The sequence below is a fragment of the Pagrus major genome, chromosome 7, assembly GCF_040436345.1.
Source record: "Pagrus major chromosome 7, Pma_NU_1.0".
In the NCBI taxonomy this organism is placed as follows: domain Eukaryota; kingdom Metazoa; phylum Chordata; class Actinopteri; order Spariformes; family Sparidae; genus Pagrus; species Pagrus major.
The window spans coordinates 4849375-4869128 of NC_133221.1; the positions used below are offsets into that span (position 1 = coordinate 4849375).

The window sequence follows — 19754 nt, forward strand, 5'->3', positions numbered from 1 at the left end:
ATAAGCAGAGGGGGGGCGCTAATGAGCACCATCGCTCTGTGCGTGTACTTTGAAAATCCCACGAAGAAGAAGACAAACCGGATATTACGGATGCTCCTTTTCCTGACGAAGCTAGATAAACAAACAAAAGCAAGACATTATATTACTTAAATTTAAGAAAAAAAATAGCCAAATTTGATGTATTTAATTTACAGATATGTCTACCGGGAAGAATTCATTTTCGTAATTCCGCAATAAGCGAAAGGGAAAGAAGGGCTAGCATCGTACTTGCTGAGCTAGCTTGACAGGCTATGCAGCTCGTAGTGGTGGTTAGCTCGACATGTTTATTTTAGTGCTGGAGCGAAGGAGCGCGACATGATGGCATGACACCGTCGCAGCGCTAGCGCGTAGCTACACTTTCACCTTAAGGTATGCTATGTATTTATTTTTTTTAACTGACTAAATATTGAGTAAATGGCTTAACACACGTTATTTTTCATCTTGGTGCATCATCAGTGCACTGTTACGTAAAACGCGTCCACCGTTAACGTTACCGACAGAAGCTCTGCATTAAAAGAAAGATAACCACTTTCAGACCCTTACGCAGTTTGCTAATTTGATCCTTTTGTCCTTTGGTTTTTGTGGGTGTTCCTCCTCCATTCAACCATCTTTGTGTACGGGTTTAAAAGTTGCAGCCACGTTCGTTGATCATTAACTTATTTCACTTTCTCTCTTAAAGATTGGAAGGTTGTGGGAAAACACGTAAAACTGAAGTTTTTTAACCGGAACTGCACTCCGTAAGATCTCCTCATCGTCACCATGGCGTGGGCTCTGAAGCTGCCTCTCACGGATGAAGTGATTGAGTCCGGGCTGGCACAGGACTTCGATGCCAGTCTCTCGGGCATTGGTCAGGAGCTTGGTGCTGGGGCATATAGCATGAGGTACTGTGTGATTTTTTTTTTTTGGACTGGTTTAAGTATCCTGTTGGACTGAGTGCAGCTGAACATGCTACACAATGATGTTGACCATACTACATCATCTAATTTGTGACTTCTTGCAGTCATTGATATTAATACAATCATCTATTTCTGTTGTGTGAGGGGGGCTTAATTATTGCTGTTAACAAGGGCAGTAATGGCACCCTCAAGGTGTTGCCTCCATCAGTTGTCACTTTCTAATGTTAGTGAATCTGTGTCAGCTGCTTAAGCTTAAATTTCACTTCAGTTGAAATTGCATTGTAGTTTGTTTCACATATTTATTTATTTATTAATGTTATTGTTTTGAAAATCCATCAAAACCAAATTTTCTCTCGGCTTTCTGTCCACATCAGTGTGCAGTTTGAGCTGAGATATTTTTGTACATTAATATGTGAGGTCCTGCACTGAGAGATTGCAGATTAATCACCACGTGCAGATACATTGCAAAGCAGCGACTATTCGACGAGGCAGCATATCCACCTGATACATTAGTGTAAATATATCTGCACACATTTCTCTGTTTTTTTATTTTATTTGTTGAAGTCTTATTTAAAAGTTTAAAGTCAAAGTAGATATTTATGGTGCTTGTGCTCAGCTTTTTGTGATGGAGATGATGTGAAATCCATTTGGGCTTTGCTGACTCAAGCACTCTGCTTTGCCGGAGAAAGATCCATCTCTTTTGTGCCCCTTTCTGGCTGGTTAAGTGCACTGTTAAATGATACTGTACAAGCTGCAGAGTGCTCGCTTGTTCCTGAAATTCCTCTGTTGAGAGCAGCAATGAGATCCTGACTGGATACCTTGGTATTTAGTAGTGTTGCCCCAGTTGCCTCCATTATAATTAATGAACTGTAAAGCTTTGGGACACAGTAATCCGCCATTCAATGTTGTCTAGTGATGAATGGCAGACTTAAACTCTCCATTTTACTCAACACGGTTTAAATCATTTTTAACAATTAAATATTAAGATATATTTTCTGTAGACTTGTTTTATAAAAAGCATTTTTCTCTTGTCTTTCTCGTTCTCCAGCGATGTGCTTGCACTCCCCATCTTCAAGCAGGAGGAGTCAAATTTGCCTCCAGACAGTGAGAACAAGATCCTTCCATTTCAGTATGTTCTGTGTGCAGCTACCTCGCCTGCTGTAAAACTGCATGATGAAACACTCACCTACCTCAACCAAGGTCAGCATCAGGATTCACAACCACAGTCTGTTTTTCAGCATTCTGTAAATTTATTGATGTCTGAGAATACTAAATAAAACGCCACTGAAAGGAGTTGTAGTTGCCTTTGACCGAGTAATTCCAGATATTTTACTACCTGGTTGACTTCAAATCATCACAGACACATTTAATGATAATGGAAATCTGGGCAGGGGGGAAATCAATATGGAAAAATGTTGCTGCATGGTCTGTGGGCGTATGTGTTTCCCTGGCACCAATAGAGCGACACACTCTTTTTGGCAGTTGTGAAAGACATTGAAAGACATCTTTTAATTTCTGTTACACAGATAGTTTGGTGTACCATCATTATCTCACAATATATGTGGTATTGAAGACTCGGGTTTGTAGTCATGCCATTGTGACCATGGGCAACATACTGTATCATTATTATTAAGACAACCCTGAGGGTCCAGGCATGATGTATCTAGTAGGACACATCCCAATTGTAACCCAAACAAATGAGAGGGAGATGACTGATGATGTAGTTTGTAAAGTAATATTAGCTGATAAACTACCAAATGAGTGTGCTCAAAAACTGTATGTTACCGCTCTACCTGGGCCACCTGCCCTTTAATCATCTCCACTAATATAGAAGTGGTCACGGGAAAACGTGAGGAACAAAATTTAAAATGGGATTCAGACCCAGGCAAGACTTCATGTTGGATCTCCACAACAAAATATAGTAAACACATAGGAGTTACATTGGATATCTAATGGGAGACAAAAATTATTTTTTTTGTTTTCCTTCGTAAAGAGAAATTTGGAGTTACTCTGTGATTCCTATCATAAAAACGCAGAAATTATGTATTATTGTCATGAGTATGACTCCCAAAGGTCAACTGTGAATGTTTGGTGTTTTGTGACCTTCTTGTAGGAACTGAGATCTTTTTATTAACGATATTGATTTGCCATTGCAGGCCAGTCCTATGAAATTAGAATGCTTGACAATCGGAAAATTGGGGAGCTTCCGGAAATCACTGGTAAAATGGTGAAGGTAAGATCCTGACATGCTGCTTCACACATATTATCTATGTGTTAGCTTACATGGCATTAACATTGGCCTTGAATTTCAGAGCATCATCCGTGTGGTGTTTCATGACCGACGACTTCAGTACACAGAGCACCAGCAGCTGGAAGGCTGGCGCTGGAACAGGCCCGGGGATCGCATCCTTGACCTGGGTGAGCACTGACTTTGATGACTCCAGAAGGTTCTTGTTCTGAGGGTGTTGTATTGGATTTGTGTGTGAGAAGAATGTTGCTGTGCAGCCTTTTATATGTATTAACCATCCAGTAGTTTTTGGATAAATTCAGTTTAGGATCTATGAGTACAAGGTTGAGAAGACAGTGGTGATATTATGGAGAAGTTGCTGTGTTTTAAGAACTCTTTTGATAACAGCTTGTTTTACATTGATCCATTGCAGATATCCCCATGTCCGTCGGCATAATCGACCCCAGGGCTAACCCTACTCAGCTTAACACTGTGGAGTTCCTTTGGGACCCATCAAAAAGAACCTCAGTTTTTATCCAGGTAGCATGACGGACAACTGTTGTTGTCCTAAATTACTTTCATTCATTTAAAGCAACGGCAGTGATCTGAGGCAATTTTGAGCATCATGAGCTAAGCTTGTTAACATTTAGTGCACTCATCTATTCTGTTGATGGCAGACAGTAATAACTAATACAACTGTTTTTTCAAGATTTAATTTATTGATTTCACTGACCTCAGCTTTATATTATGTCATCATTCCCGTATAGATTTTACTTTCATGTTCCTTTTTACTTTTTAGGTACACTGCATCAGCACAGAATTCACCATGCGCAAGCATGGAGGAGAAAAGGGTGTGCCTTTCCGCATCCAGATCGACACATTTAAAGCAAATGAGAGTGAAGAGTATACAGAACACCTCCACTCTGCCTCCTGTCAGGTCAAAGTCTTCAAGGTGAGGGGAATGAGAAGAAACATTGATGTACGGCAATGCAAACATTTGCTATCAAAGACAACCACCTAACTGACCCCCATCTGACCTGTTTCAGCCTAAGGGTGCGGACAGGAAGCAGAAGACAGACAGGGAGAAGATGGAGAAAAGGGCGCCACAGGAGAAGGAAAAGTACCAGCCCTCCTATGAAACCACAATCCTGACAGAGGTTAGCTTATTACTAACCTACATCAACACATTGTGAATCTGTAACCGGAGAATATTTGGCATAGAGCTGCAGCCATTGATCAGTAAATTGATTATTTCTCAACTATTAAATCAATGGCCAACTATTTTGATAATTGATTAATCAGGTCATTTTTTTGATGAGAAAAAGTCAAAATTCTCTGATTCAGTATCAATATTTTCTGGTTTCTTTACTACTTGATGACAGTTAACAGAATATCTATGGGTTGTGGTTAAAACAAGATGTGCGAGGACGTCATCTTGGGCCTTTTGGGAAACAGATTGACATTTTTCACCATTTTCTAGACATTTCATGGACCAAACAACTAATCGATTCATGGAGATTTCCCCTACTTGGAAATTAAATTCTGGATGACAAACAATTAGAGTAACACACAGTGTGGATACATTAAATGCAAAGGAATGCTGTTGACAGCAGACATTTATTTCTCAGGTTATTTCGATGCCACAATAACAAAAGTGTCGTTCTGTTGCAGTGCTGTCCCTGGCCTGAGGTCACATATGTCAGCAACTCCCCTTCTCCTGGCTTCAACAGCACACACAACAGCTTCCCAGTTGCAGAGGGGTATGAGTGCTTCATGTTTTCTGCCAGTACTTAATGATAAATGCTGCCTCAAATTTAATTTACCATATAATCCACATAGTTGCACTGGGTTTAGATTCTTCTTAATGTGGATTTCTGACACGGTCAATTTTTCATCCTTTTCAGAAATGGATCACCAAACCACCAGCCGCCTGAGCCGGTCGTTCAGGTATCAGAAGTAAGTACAAGTACATGTTCACACTCTGGATTTACTGCCTGGCTTCCTCCCCACTGCCTCACTGAAGCATTGCATATTAATATTCACAAATGCAAAGCTGACATCTGGGTGTTAAACCGCTGCCTCGATCCTCTGAGGCAGTAAACAAAAATAAGCCTAATCTGCCTCAAGGTGTGCATGACAGAATTTAACAATGATAAATCAGAAACACAAGGTCAACTCGCATCACAGACATGACATCAGAACTCTTCTCTCTGGGAACCAGACAACGATTCAGTGCCTCTATTGTTTAACCTTGAAAGAGGACTTGTCTGAATATTTGATGCTGTGCATGATGTATATTTGGGTAGATGTCTGCTGAGACGTCATGCTTTAGTTACTTACACCTATTGAGAAATGAAGGAAGGGTGATGCAACCCAATTATGATTAGTAGAGATTAAAGAACATCTCATAAAATAAAATGGTTATATTATTTTTACCCACATTATGAATGAAAAAGGTTTAACAATCACTATAGCACCGAGTTAACAAGTTGATCCTGACTGTTACATCGTGTTAATTTCTTTATTTAAAGTGACTACGAGGAACTTTCAGGTGTTTATGAAACAGTCTTGTGATTCCCCTGATGACTAGAAATGACGTGTAACAGCAAACGAGACCATCAACGAAAAGACTGCTATCTTTATATAGTTATTATTAATGCCTGTGCTCGGGTCCGATCACATATATCACATATAAAATCACATATAAATACATTACCTACATATCCTGCGGTCTCTCTGTCACTCGCTTCCAGGACAAATGCAGGCGGTGGCGGCACGAGCTAGCAAAGATCTTTACAACAGCAGGCGCTGGTGTCGTACTGCTTTTATCATAAGGGGCCACAAGAATCAACAAAAACTGAAAGTTCCTTGTAGTCACTTTAAAATAGACTTTCTGTAATTGTTTGTTTATGCCTAATATATTGACGACTGAAAAGTCCTTAAATGGAAGACACAGAAGGCAGCCTTGATCAAATCTCTCAATTTTTTTTGTGTCTTTACATGTTTCTTGTCCATTATTTGTATATTTTGGATTTATATATCATTCTGTAGCTTCCAGTAGTTTCCCTCGCATACTCGAATCCCAATATTGACATTTTGTCAAAGTTATTTATGTTTTAGCGTTGAAATGCTATTCTCCTTGACCTGACGTTGGTTTCTGCACAGTGATGTTGCTAAAAATAATCCCCTTGGCCTGCCCAATGTGCCGTTCTTCTTTGGGACTGAGTGTGTAAGTGCGCTTTGGCTGAATTCAGACAAAATCTGGCAATGCGGTACCCATCCCCAGGGTTTTTTTGTGTGCTTTAGAACGTAGACGCTGTGAAACAACCAGAAAATTCACTGTAACATTGTTAACATGTGACTTCTGTAAGCTAACTCTGATACTCTTTGATTATGTTCTCATTAAATATTTCATTCAGGGTCCTGTCTTGGTTCTTTCCTCGCAGAATTTGTTACCAACAGCAACGCCGCAAGATGCACAACAGTGGCTTTTAATAAACCGCTTCTCGCCCTACTGTCGCCTCTTCACCAACTTCTCAGGTAAAATTGCTTTATAATACAGATCACCTGTTCATTTTAGCATCGTGTCACTTGTGACTGTCGCAAAACGGTTCGACAGAATTCCTTGTTTATGTCTCTGATCATTTGTAACATTTTGGCGAGTCAAGAGCCAGAAATGTGAGTGGAAATGAGCACCTCTCAGGCTTTTACCTCATTATGTAAATGTGATGGCAATTTCACATGAGGGTCTCATGTCTGAATAAGCACCTGAGTCACTTTTAGATCGAAGTCACGGCAGCTGTAACATCCCTGTAACACTGTCAAAAAATTTTCATTTAATAGTCATTTTACAATCGCTCCAAAATGCATGGATGAATACATAAATATCCAGCAAAACATTCTCTCATTATGAAGTCAGTACTTCATGAGATGGATGAATCCAGCCGTGTTACATATCCTATGTATGAAAAGGGGCTGCAGACAAGAAATCATGTTGTATTTAGAGGGTGACAGTGTGAGAAAACAAGATGAAAAAAGGCTGTTATTGTCTTGAGGACCAAGACCTCAACCCTGCATGACACAAAGCATCTGCTTAAGTGTCTTTTAGCCAGACACAAGCCCCAAGGACTGGTCTGTAGCTGACCCTCTATGGTGACCTCCCTGGTGATGGGATAAGTGAAAAGACCGTTCCTGTAAACTGTTGTACCCCCTAGTAGTTCATGTTCACATGTGGAGGGACGGGTTTTATAATGCGCTGGGTCTTGTTTTTTGTGTACCAGGGGCAGACCTGCTGAAGCTGACCAGGGAGGATGTCATTCAGATCTGTGGGCCAGCTGATGGTATACGGCTCTTTAACGCACTGAAAGGACGGTGAGTCTTCTTTAGTTAAATCCCATCTGACAATATGTATTTCCCTTTTATTGTCTCAAGAAAGGCTTCGTCCATGTATGGACATTGTATAATATTCTCTCTGGATGCCGTTTACAGGATCGTACGCCCGAGGCTGACCATCTACGTTTGCCAGGAGTCTCAGCAGACACGGGAGCAGCAAGTGAAACATGAAAACGGAGATGCTGCCGCCAACACTTTCTTTGGTCAGTGGACATCTGAGGTTCATGTGTGTTTGTTGTAGCAAAATGCAGAGAAGAAACTCTGAATTCATGACAGGAAATGTCAAACTATTCCTTTAAATTGTAGCTGCTGCTGTTCATGCCTACTATATTATTCTTGTATTTATGTCAAACAAGATGCTGGTGTAGCTTTTTAAGTAAAATGCTTTCTGTCTGCAAGAGGACACATACTTACACATCGATTATCGGATTTTATTTTATAGAAAAGGAAAGCAACTTTTTTTATTTCTGTACATTTTGTACCTGTTATTTTCCCTGCAGTATATCACGCCATTTACCTTGAGGAGCTCACATCTGCTGAGCTGACAGAGAAGATCGCACAGCTCTTCAACATCTCACCCAGACAGATAAATCAGATCTTTAAACAGGGTCCCACTGGCATCCACGTACTGGTCAGTGATGAGGTAAGGTCAAGTTTTTCTTTTTTAAAACCTTCTGCACCTTCAAATCACAGTCATAGATTCCCGCTAACGTTTACTCTCTTTTTCACAGATGATTCAGAACTTCCAGGATGAAGTTTGTTTTGTATTGGACACAATGAAAGGTATTCGAGCGCGGCACTAATAAATGATGATGATTTATCTGTTTCTATATTTAACATGGAGCCTTGATGAACTCAATCATTGCAGGTTTATTTATAACACCCTCTCCCGCTATGTTTGCCTTTTTCTTTCCAGATGACACAAACGACGGTTACCACATCATCTTGAAGTGAATACCGAGCTGGAGAAAAGCGTCGCTGTCTTCTTTGTCCAGTCAGCCCCTCTAGAGCGTCGTACTCCTCGTTCTTCCTGGAATATATGGAGATACCCCAAGTAACTTCTTGAGGCTGCTAGGAGGATTATGTGACTGAAGCAACCCGCCCTCTCCTCACTATACCTTACTGTCTTACTTTAGAGGGAGCCACAGTTGAAGTAACAACCTCCTTCTCGCCCTGCAGTTGTCTCCCCTATTAAATCGTTGCATTTTCCTGTGTCGCTCATGTCTCATGAAAGAGGTGAGTGGCACTGCAGCTGCTTCTCACTGTTTTTGTTAGCTGAGCATCTGGTGTGCCAAAGCTTGTTTGTCAGCTCTTCAAAAAACCAACAACCAAAAAAAAGGACAAAAAAAAAAAATTAAAGCGGGGCAGAGTCCGACATTCTTGACTCTCACCCAGCAGCGCAGCTTGATTTCTCGTCTTGCCTTACGGGATCCACTCAAGCGGTCTGCAAGAAACATGGTTTAGCTAACACAATCGCAGTCGCATCAAAGAACCACAGGAGGCAAACAGGACATTAAGAGAAACTGCCGGAATCCAGCTGTTCTCATGAAGATCTGTGATTCCTTTAGAAGCTAACAAGCTAACAGTCTTTCACCGGATCCAACTGTTACTTTTAACTTTTCCAGACTCCCAGTTGGTCCTTGAATATCATGTAGAGCGTAAACTGGTACTCGTGGTTGTTACTTATGGATCTTGAATGATGATGAAACACTGTCGATGTTAGTGACCACAGTGGCAACACCAGCAAATTGTCTCTGCTCCATCTTCTTCCTGTCTGCTTTGGTTTTTTTTTTTTTAGCATTTCATCATGTTTGTTTTTTAGCCATTTCCCAACTTTATTTGTACATAGATCTTTATTTCAAAGCATTTTCAAAAAGGAATCGTGTGTTACTTTGGCAGTTGTTTTTAAAAAAAGTAATCTTTTTTAACATACTTGACTCTTTTCATCATTTGTTTTTTGGATGTTACCACTTCCGAATACTAATACATGTAATGGGCTGTTGGTCACACCAGAGCTGCATGTGGAAGAGATGATGATTAGTTTATGTTTGGTTCATTGTACTGCTTACATGGAATTGATAGCTTGACATTTTTTAGATGTCCATCTTTGCCCCCCATGTCATCAGCATTATTAAAATACTGACCCATGTACTGGTCGCCATCTGTTGTCTGTCTTCTTATAACCGGAGTGCCCAAAACTTTGCTGTTGTTAAGATGCATAATGGTGCTAAAGAGAGGAAAAGCTAATTCAGGTGGTTTTCTCTCTCTTGTGTTTATGACTTAAAACCAGATGAAAGAAAAGTGTTGCCAGGATAATCTTTCTAAATCCATATATCTTGTCCCGTAGCACTGGGATCCCAACTTCCTTTAACTTACTGACTTCTTGCACAAAGTGTCTGAGCTTATGAACGATAACTAATAATTTGGGATCTTTCATATTCAAACGTATTACAAGGAACTTTTATCTGGTTATGTAACGGTCTCATTTTAATACTGACCCCGCTTTGCATAGGCAAATGAGTCCTTCAGCTAGAGGATTGGCTGTTTCTGTATGCTTGGAATAGTTATTCTCAATGCCACTGGGTCATATTCTGACTTTACAGGGTTGGATTAGTCTTAAAAGTACAACATTTTTTTTACGTCAGAGTGCTGAGGATGAATTGAGGAGCCTCACAACCTGAAGAAAGAAGCTGCTCTGCAGTCTGGTGGTACGGCACGAAAACAAAGTTCACTTTGTTGAGCCAGTTGGCTATTACTCAACAATTCATATGATAATTATGACAATATTTCACACAAACGTCTAATAGGATAAAATAATGAAGTCAATATTTTATATCCAATATGAGATATATGAGTTTGGTTTCTTTTTTATGAAACTACATACTTTTAAAGTGAATAAACAAACCACAAATCCACAAAGGAACAAAAATGTGAAGTGATTTCAGGATGTTTTCGTGTCATTTTCAAGAGTTGTAAGCATATTTTGTTGATTGTTGGGATAATATCATGAACTGCAATGAATCTGGCCGGTATAATCCTGACGTAAAATTTTCATATTGTCCTATTCCTATTTACAAACTTGATTTTGCCAGGGGTAGACTGATTATCGGTGCCGATATTGGTAAATTAAAGGTGCACTATGTAGTTTTGAGGAAGAAATTGTAAGAGAGGAGAAAAATCTTCACGTAATGATTTTCATGGCAAAACACAAACAAACTGTCAACAAAGGAGCAAAATGTGAAGTGATTTCAGTATATTTTATTGCCAATTTAAGAGTTTTAAGCTTATTTAGTTGATTATTGGGATAATATCATGAATTGCAATTATTTTAGCCGGTATAATCCTGACATAAAACGTTCATATCGTCTCACTCCTATTTACAATCCATGCAATAATGAAAGAAACGTGTTTAAATCAACGTCGAGGTTGTTTAACGCCTCAGATCTCATCCCTCTTATTAAACCCATATCTTTACCTTTTGTTGGACAGATGTGGAGGCTTATGACAGACTTGCACAGTCATTTTGTTGCCATGGAAACTGTAGCTTTAACAAGACACATTAATAATAATATTAATAATAATAATAATAATGTTATATGCAAGATGCAGGTTTATGTTAATACAATAAAAACATCTGTGCATTAATCCTGACAAATTGTGCACGTGTGCTTCTGCTCAATATGAACAAAGAAGCCACAAAAAAAAAAAGAAGAAGAATTGAGAATTCACTTCATTTCCCAGCATGCTCCGGCGCAAGGCATGCCTGTGATGTCACAATAAGTATATATACGGCTACAGGGAAGAATTTCTTCCTCCATTGTTACATTGTAACAACCGGGGCCGGGGCGAACCGGGGGAAGGAAAAGGCGTCTTCTCGGTCCATTTACAACATTTTGACACCAACCACCCCCAAAAAAAAACGAAAAAAAAAAAAAAAAAAAAAAAACCCGACCCGCGTCAAAGCGAGAAGACAAGCGAGGTGGACAAAACCAGCCCGAACCGAACCCGCCCCGCTGAGAAAAAGGGATAAAACCAACACAGATGTCAGCGGATTTCTCCATCGCGAGCAGCTCAAGGCTTACAGCAGGAAGATAAGACATTTAAGGGGGTGCTGTTTTTTATTTATTTTTATTTTTTTTACATTATTCATGTGTTGTGGGGGTGAAACAAACCGCTGCTGATCACAATGACGTCCCTCTTTCTGCTGTCTGCCCTTTAAATAGATAAGAGACTAGACAAGACAAGACAGATAGAGACAGAGAGACAGAGAGAGAGAGAGAGAGAGGCATGCAACGTTTCCAGGAAAAACCCGCAGGTCCAACACACAGATCCTGCTTTCCTCTCCTCCTCTGTGCAGAACAATGAGCATGGAGCCCTGAAGTGAGCCTCAGATTTAAACACCAACAAAAAAAATCTGACAGTCACGCAAAGCCTCTCAAGCCAAGATCACTTTCGGGTTGCCGTAGTGCGAGTGCAAAGTGTGGACACTCGGGTTTTTCGGGTTTTGGCAACCATAAAACAAGACAAGAAAAAAGGAAAAGGCGTCTCACAGGGCGTTTAAGAGATTGATGTGCAGCTCACACTGGACACAGACCTGCGAGTTGGTTGGAATAAGGGTCCCTGTTTCTGCCCCAGGTAAGAGGGTTTAGTGTTTCATTAACCGGGCGGCTTGCCATTGTGTGTGTGTGTGTCTGTGTGTGTTTGTGTGTGTGTAAAAAATGGTTAGAGCTAGAGAAAGAAAGAGAGAGAGAGAGAGAGGTCGAGTCTCTGCCTGTCAGACTGATAAAAATCCAACCTCCACCCCCCCACACCACCACCACCACCACCACAGTCTGATCAGCTGCTGCATGCACACAGTTAAAACAAATACATCCCTGCACACACTGCATGTCCCTGAAGGTAAATACACCGTGAAGTCACAGCCAGCCTGTGAGCATACTGTATCCTGCCACTGTCCAACACAGGCCTTAAAGGGACAGCAGGCTCATTTTCATACTCCTCAGGATCCGGCTCTCTGCTCTGTGTTTGCCCTATTTACACCGGAGTCCCCAGGTGGAGCGCTCGGTTCACACTGATGCTTGAAACCACGCCTGCATCTTCATCGTTTAAAGGGGTCATATGTAAGAATTAACCACCGCTAACCGTAGCTGCCCTTAGCTCGTTAGTTCAGTTAGCCCTGCAGCCAGGGACGTGTTAGTGTTTACAGTGCTAGCGCGGGAACTCAAGCCCCCCAGGAGCAGCGCCAGGCTGTGAGGACGGTTGTCGTAGCGGCCACTGTGGCCCAAAAATACTTTTTTTCCCATAAGCTTACATTGTGGAAAGAAGCAGCTGGATAAAATTATAGCTAGAGCCATTCGATCCAATAAAATTCGGAAAGTCTAGAGGAGCCGCACGATTGAATTATCTTATCCCCATTTAAGTTAGCCAGGCGCCAAAATCTGTGTCCAGGTGTAGTATAACGTCCGTGACCCGCACGGGCCAGGGCTAGCTGGTTAGCATGCTAACTTTAGTAGATGTCTTTGCAACACAACACACGAACATCATAATGTCTGTGATGAATGTTGACATATTTATTATATTGCTACTTCAATCATTTCAATGATTATTAGGGCTGATATTTCTCCGCTTTAACAATATTGCGTGTCTGATTGCCGATAAATTAAAGGTGCACTTTGTAGTTTTGAGCAAGAAATTTTAAGAGAAGAGAAAAATCTTCACTTCATGACTGAATAAAATGAATAAACAAACTGTCCACGAAGGAAAACACAAGCTCATAGACAGTGTTGGAAATATATCAAATAACTATTTTTCTGAGTTTGTTTTCTAGCTCTGATGGAGCATCTGTTCTCTATGGTTTCACTCAGTGTCCCGTCCGAAACACTTATCTGATCGGTTACACGTCACGAGTAATAGACTATAAACAATGAACGATCTGCAAAGAGTCTGCAAAGTAATCAAATAAACAAATCTTTAAACTAAATAAATAAAGCACTCTGTAGTTTTGGAGAATAAATTTAAACTTTTATTATTAACATTATTAATGAGGTAATAACACAAACTGTTTTCCCCAAAACTACATAATGCAGGTTTAATTACCTCAAAGCTGTACTTAAGTACAGTACTTGAGTAAATTGCACTTAATTACATTCAATCATTCCTTATTCTATATTTTGAGATTAAGAATTTTTATTTATCGAGAATGTATTTTGGTTTTAAATACAAAGTTCAGTCTCCTTGATAATTACAACAATTAATCGATTAGTTGTCAGCTCTCAAACTAATCTGATAATCTGTTTGAGTAAAAGAAAGTCATAATTGTCTGTTTTCAGCTTCTTAAATGTAAATATGTTCAACATCCTCCTTGATTTAAAAAAAAAACACGGGTCGATCGCTGATTTTGCACAATAACGCCACAAACCAACTTCTGCAGCATCATTTTACACATAAAGACCAGAATTAGTTCCCCAACCTGCAGCCATAATTCATATTTAAGATTTTACATCTCATTTAAGGGCTTTTTTTAGACAGAAGGAGTCCGAGTATAGCAGTAAAATGACTGTGGCTGCAGGAGTTGTTTCATTATTCACAGTCCAGGATTTGTCTTTATATGACATCATCGTTACATCATCTCTCTGTTCAGCTTCAGGACAAACTACACTGTACAATATGACAGAAATGTTGCATATTAGTCCATTTAAAGCTGCTTTTTCCCTGTGAAAACTGAAACAATGGCTCATTTAGAGAATGCTGTCAGCAGGATGTGACGTGCTAACCCGGGGCCTGGTTAAACATTTGCCTCACACAGATGCAGAGTTGCAAACTATTGATTAGCGCTGAGAATACTAATATAATAGGCTTGAGCTACAGATATTGTCTTCGTGCAGTGGATATCAATTAATTTGGATTGTGTTTTGGACGATTTAAAACTTCACGAGATGCAGTTTGACCACAAATCTGTAGAGCACGACCTAATACAACATTCAGCTGCCTTCGTTCACCTTGTTTGACCTTCTCCTGCGGCTTCGTTTGATCGGCTCCGGCGTTCAGATCCACTCGTATTGATCCCCTCTGCACAGTTTGTGTCAGAATTAATAGAAAAATAGAGCGAGGAGCCACAGAGATCACTCGCTTCAAGGCTGTTCGCATAAACTGCGCTTGCCTAGTTGCCATGGTGACGTTTCTGGACTTGATGATTTCAAAGTAGGATTTCGTGTGAGATGAGGGGTGGAGGGGAGGCGAGGCGGAGGGAGGGAGGGAGGGAGGGAGGGAGGGAGGGAGGGAAGTGATGGAGCTGGAATACAAATGAAAGGAGACAGGTACAAACAGCTGATGTCATCGTTCGGTTCCTGTGCTCGACCTCGCACAGGAACTGTTTGATACAGACGATCCTGTTCAGTCACGACAGGAGCATTTTGTCTTCTTCAATTAATAAACACAAATATCACACACATCATCAACCCCGCCTCTCGTTAATTAAAGGACTAGTTCACCCAAAAATGATAATTGTAGTCCATACCGATGGAAAGTCAGGTGAACATTTTACTAAACAGCTCAAGTAGATTGGGACTTTTTTTAAAATGTAAAAAACAACTAAAAAAACAGGAAATGGCTCCATACAGCTCGTCCAGTGTAATCCATGTCTCCATGATGTTGTTTACACCCTTTTCAAAACCGAAATCTACACTTTAGCTGCTGAGCTAGAAGTGTTAGCGTGCACAAGCTTGATTGCACATCAAGAGTTTTCAAATCAGTTCTGGACCTCGGAGTTTCAGGAGACATGGACAAGTTTTATGGAGCCATTTTATGTTTTTTTAGTTATAGTCCCCATCTACTTCAGTCGTTCAGGAGGATGCTGCAAGATTGTTTTGCTGTGAAGCTCCAGAAATGTTTTGTGGACTACGAAACCTCACCTGACTTTCCATCGGCTTGAGGCTGAGTAGACAATAACTGAATTTTACTTTTTGGGTGAACTGTTCCTTTAGGTACGAATAAAGAGGTTTTAGCACCAAAAAGTATTTGTGCCGAAAATCAGCACCTGTAACTGACATTAATTAATATATCTAAACATTTTCCTGAGATGATTAATGGGATAGGAAAAAGAAAAAAACAATGTTTTGGCTGAACTCATCCTTTAAAGGATAATACTCCACTCTTGCACACCTTTCTGTTCACATTTATTGGTGCTGTCTGTGTTGTCCGTGGCCTTATGTCTGCTGCTCTGTGCCCCCAGACTCCCAGTTTCCATGGAGGCAGGTTCGTCCCTCAGCCTCAAACGACGATATGAAGAGGTGGACAACAGCTCTCCATTCTCTACACCGAAGGACTCAGACGATGACATCTCCAGCAGTGACAGCGCAGACAGCTGTGACAGCCTCAACCCCCCTTCTAGCACTGCATTTACCCGTAAGCACCAACGGGAGATGCATGTTACAACCACTCAAAGAGTTTATTACAAGTCTTTGTATCTTAACGTTCCAAGTTTTTCCCCCTTTGTCCTCCTCTTCAGCCACCTCCATCCTTAGACACCACAAACCGTCACCCGGGGGCAAACGGGTACGGTTCGATGTGGTGACGGTGTATTACTTCCCCCGGCGGCAGGGATTCACCAGCGTGCCCAGCCAAGGGGGCAGCTCCCTGGGCATGGCCCGTCATCACTCCTCCATCAGACACTACACGCTGGGAGAGTTCGCCCGCGAACAGGAGACGAGCCACCGGCACACTTTACGCCAGCACCTGCGCCAAGAGAAGCTCAATGCTCGCAAGATGAAGGTAGGGTTCACTTTAAATCTAAGAGAGTACTAAAATGTGACGCATCCTTGTAGAGCTGCAACGATTTACCGATTAGCTCGCCAACTATTTTGATAATCGGTTAATCGGTTTCAGTCTCTTATCGTCTCCAGCTCAAAGTTCTCCACTAACTGTCGTCCACAGCTGACGAGGAACGGCACGGTGGAGTGCGCTCAGGCCGACCTGCTGACTCTGGAGGACGTATCAGACGAGGACCTCGACGTGGACGGGGTGGAGGTGGACGACTGTTTCTTCCTCCAGCCGCTGCCCACGAAGCGCCGTCGAGCGCTCCTGAGAGCCTCCGGCATCGCCCGCATAGACGCGCGCGAGAAGGCCGAGCTCAGAACCATCCGCCTCTCGCGGGAGGAGTGCGGCTGCGACTGCCGCCTGTACTGCGACCCTCGCCACTGTGGCTGCAGCCAGGCTGGCATCAAGTGCCAGGTAAGAGGCGTTGGCTCGTCCGTGTGCGTGTGCAGGAAGAAGAGAGCCACTGTGCAGCTCGCTGAGACTCGAATGAGTCAGTCTCTGTTCAATAAAATGAGTGCCCTCTTTATCAAACTGAATCATTTCAGTAATATGTTCAGTAATATGTGCAGTTCATTTTCCCACAGGTTTTTTTTGTCAGGGGGAATCTTTTTACGTGTCATAGTAGGAAGAAAAAAACTGTAAATAATAAAATTAATGATGAGTCCCATTTAGCTGTGCATGCTGCCTCACTGTCACACTGTTATGATTTACTGGAACACTTAAATAGAAAAGAGCACTAATTAATGTTGTCACTAACACCTGGGGAGTTCCTGCTGTGACAAGCCAAGATATCTGCTGTGAAAAAGGTTACTTTATTTCATTTAACACAAATATTGGTTGTTCTTAGTTTAATTCGGTATCCGGGCCTGCATTGTGCGACACGTTGGATTGTTCCTGTGAGACTCAACTTATTGTTTGAAAAATGAAAGCGAACGAAACATTGAGGTCGAAATAAAAGATTTCTTTTATTGGTCGATGCAGTAAAATCAGCAGAATGATGAATCAGTGAGGGAATCAATCATTGCACCATCATCTGTTTGTACTCGTCCCTCTCTCATCAATTTACTGAAATCAAAGATGATGGACAAAAAAATCAGAATATTAGGATGCTTTTACCTCTCGGTACATCCTGTATGTTTAGGAATAGAATACGATAAACAAAAGTATAGATATTTAATATTTGTAGTAAGTAGTATATAATATTAAAGGCTGTACATCTCTATGCATTTATTATTTAGAGCTACGATTAGTCGTTTAAAGTAATTAGTGATTAGGTGCTAAACAGTGATTAGCAACTATTTTGATAGTGGATTAATAGTTAAAGCCATTTTTCAAGCAAAAATATCAAACTTCTCAAAAATGTGAGGAATTTTTTGTCTTTTTCTTTTCTTTTTTCTTCGACCATTTTCAGATGTTTAATAGACCTGGACCTTGGAGATAATCATTCGATGTAGCTCTAGTATTGGTAATGTTTTTAGTGTTGAACTTTATAAATCATCTTTTCTCTTTTCTGGTTCTATTTTCTCTCGTTAGGAGGAAAGACAACTCTTATCTCCGCCCGACTTATTACACCGTAACCGGACACTCTCTTGGTTGCCATGATTTATCCTTATCATCTTATCTCGGCATGTGTGTCATCTTACATAACTCAGAATGTAACACTTATGTAAACAGATCAGGATGTTCTGATTGTTTACTCGACTGTTTCCTGTTCAGATAAAATAAACCTGGAACTGAGATCATCTGTGTTCCTCCCCAGGTGGACAGAATGTCGTTCCCATGCGGCTGCTCTCGGGACGGCTGCGGCAACGTAGCGGGCCGCATCGAGTTCAACCCTCTACGTGTCAGAACTCACTACCTGCACACCATCATGAAGCTGGACCTGGAGAAGAGGAGGATGCTGATACAAGGGAATGGGGACCAGTTTTCTGAATCTGACCCGTTGTCCTCCCCCTCCTCCACCTGCCCCACTTCTCCGGACCTGTCCTCAGTGACTGGCCTAGACTCTGAGCTGGAGGAGAGCGAGGTGCAGACGGTGGTGGTGCAGGATCTCCTGGCAGAGCAGGACATTCTGGAGCGAGAGAACGAGACAGCTGTGTTGCACCTGCAGAGCGCAGAGGAGCAGGAGAGGAGGGAGAGGGAGGAGGCAGAGGGGGAGGCGGTGCAACAGGAGCTGGGCGCTGGAGGTCTCACAGAGCAGCCTCTCTGCCTCATGCCCGGTGCCTTGGGAGGGGAGCAGGCAGAGGTGCCGGGTGTGGAGCAGGTCCTCCTGCAGGGGCCGTTCCCCACGGGGGCCACGGTGCTCTGCATCACTGACAACCAGGAGGAGAGCCCCTCTGACCTCCTCAAAGACTCCACTTCTCTGCTCTACTATCAGCTCAGTCCCATCGAGCCCGAAGCCTTTGAGACCCTGCCCAGAGCGGAGGAGGCTGAACAGGAGGAGGTGAGAGATTCAGGAGGGGGCGAGTGTTTGGAGAGGAAACAAGAAGGAGGAGAGGAGTCCAAGGATGATAAGCCTGAAGAGATCACCTGCAGGCAGAGTTTGGGCAAGCCTTTGACCAATGTGATTCTGTGCTCAGAGGAATGTGTAGAAGAAGAGGAGGAGAGGCCCTCGAGTCCCCTGCGGAGCCTCCCCGAGGAGCAGTGCCACCGGGGCTCCTGCCTGGAGGGAGAAGTCGATCCACTGCCTCCTGAAGTTTAGTTCTAGCTTCTCTGCAGATGTTTTGCACAATAGCTTCATCTAAGATGAAAAAAAATTACATGTTTCACATTTATTACTGCTATCATCAAGAATGATTACAGGTTGCAATCTCTTGTGGTGACTGTCGTTGAATATGGAGAACGAGCTTGAGTAGTACAATACAAGAAGAAGTGGGGGGGGGGGGGGTGCTGAAAGCACATACAGATCACTCCCCAGGAGTAATATGGATGCAGTTACAAGGCAGCATTGTACGTAATTCTGTTGGGGGTGATGGATGCGGCCTTAATGGAAAAACATAACAACACTTGTGTGTAGGCGTCATTTGTCGATGAGAAAGTGCAGCAAGTAGTGCTTTGTTAATTTCCAACGCAGCAAACAGAAAACACAATGTGTGAATGCTGACATAAGCCTTTCGTTTGGTGATGTATTAAGCTATCAACACTAAACACAATTTGTTTTTGCAGTGCGTGAGAAGCCGGCGTATTTAGATACTTACTGGCTCACTTTCCATTACGGCACACGTGTGCCGTAGCCAAGCCAAATGAAGGCCTCTGATAGTACCCTCCGCTGAAGATAGACCTAATAATCCTGGAAATACTTGTTTTTGTGTACTGTATATGCATTTGCAGAGTGCACCGCAGAGCCGAGGTCGCTGCTTACTTGATCTGTATGCACATTGTGAACC

At 41.9% G+C, this 19754-nt stretch overlaps 2 protein-coding genes across 3 annotated transcripts; both read left to right on the forward strand.

Moving 5' to 3' along the window:
• The first annotated feature begins 27 nt into the window (after window positions 1-27).
• On the forward strand, window positions 28-9710 carry tfcp2 (transcription factor CP2). Of its 2 annotated transcripts, XM_073470444.1 has the most exons (16): window positions 28-408; window positions 719-920; window positions 1984-2135; window positions 3092-3168; window positions 3248-3353; window positions 3596-3702; window positions 3962-4114; window positions 4209-4319; window positions 4834-4922; window positions 5067-5118; window positions 6609-6702; window positions 7443-7533; window positions 7651-7757; window positions 8055-8197; window positions 8286-8337; window positions 8471-9710. In XM_073470444.1, the coding sequence occupies exons 2-16, from the start codon at window positions 799-801 to the stop codon at window positions 8506-8508; spliced, it is 1494 nt and encodes a 497-aa protein (XP_073326545.1). In that variant the 5' UTR covers window positions 28-408; window positions 719-798; the 3' UTR covers window positions 8509-9710. The 2 variants fall into 2 exon arrangements, with proteins under 2 accessions (XP_073326545.1, XP_073326544.1); XM_073470443.1 differs by lacking the exon at window positions 28-408 and having other exon boundaries at window positions 722-920; window positions 6582-6702; window positions 8471-8590.
• A 1715-nt stretch (window positions 9711-11425) lies between these two features.
• On the forward strand, window positions 11426-19244 carry csrnp2 (cysteine-serine-rich nuclear protein 2). The gene is made up of 5 exons (XM_073469347.1): window positions 11426-12189; window positions 15785-15957; window positions 16061-16323; window positions 16486-16782; window positions 18128-19244. The coding sequence occupies exons 2-5, from the start codon at window positions 15798-15800 to the stop codon at window positions 19067-19069; spliced, it is 1662 nt and encodes a 553-aa protein (XP_073325448.1). The 5' UTR covers window positions 11426-12189; window positions 15785-15797; the 3' UTR covers window positions 19070-19244.
• Window positions 19245-19754: the final 510 nt, after the last annotated feature.

Coding starts and splice junctions, on each gene's coding strand:
- tfcp2 (XM_073470443.1), top strand. CDS start 799: ATGGCGTGGGCTCTGAAGCTGCCTCTCACGGATGAAGTGATTGAGTCC. Junction 4,923..5,066: donor AGCTTCCCAGTTGCAGAGGG/GTATGAGTGCTT, acceptor CATCCTTTTCAG/AAATGGATCACCAAACCACC. Junction 8,198..8,285: donor ACGTACTGGTCAGTGATGAG/GTAAGGTCAAGT, acceptor TCTTTTTCACAG/ATGATTCAGAACTTCCAGGA.
- csrnp2 (XM_073469347.1), top strand. CDS start 15,798: ATGGAGGCAGGTTCGTCCCTCAGCCTCAAACGACGATATGAAGAGGTG. Junction 16,324..16,485: donor TCAATGCTCGCAAGATGAAG/GTAGGGTTCACT, acceptor TGTCGTCCACAG/CTGACGAGGAACGGCACGGT. Junction 16,783..18,127: donor AGGCTGGCATCAAGTGCCAG/GTAAGAGGCGTT, acceptor GTTCCTCCCCAG/GTGGACAGAATGTCGTTCCC.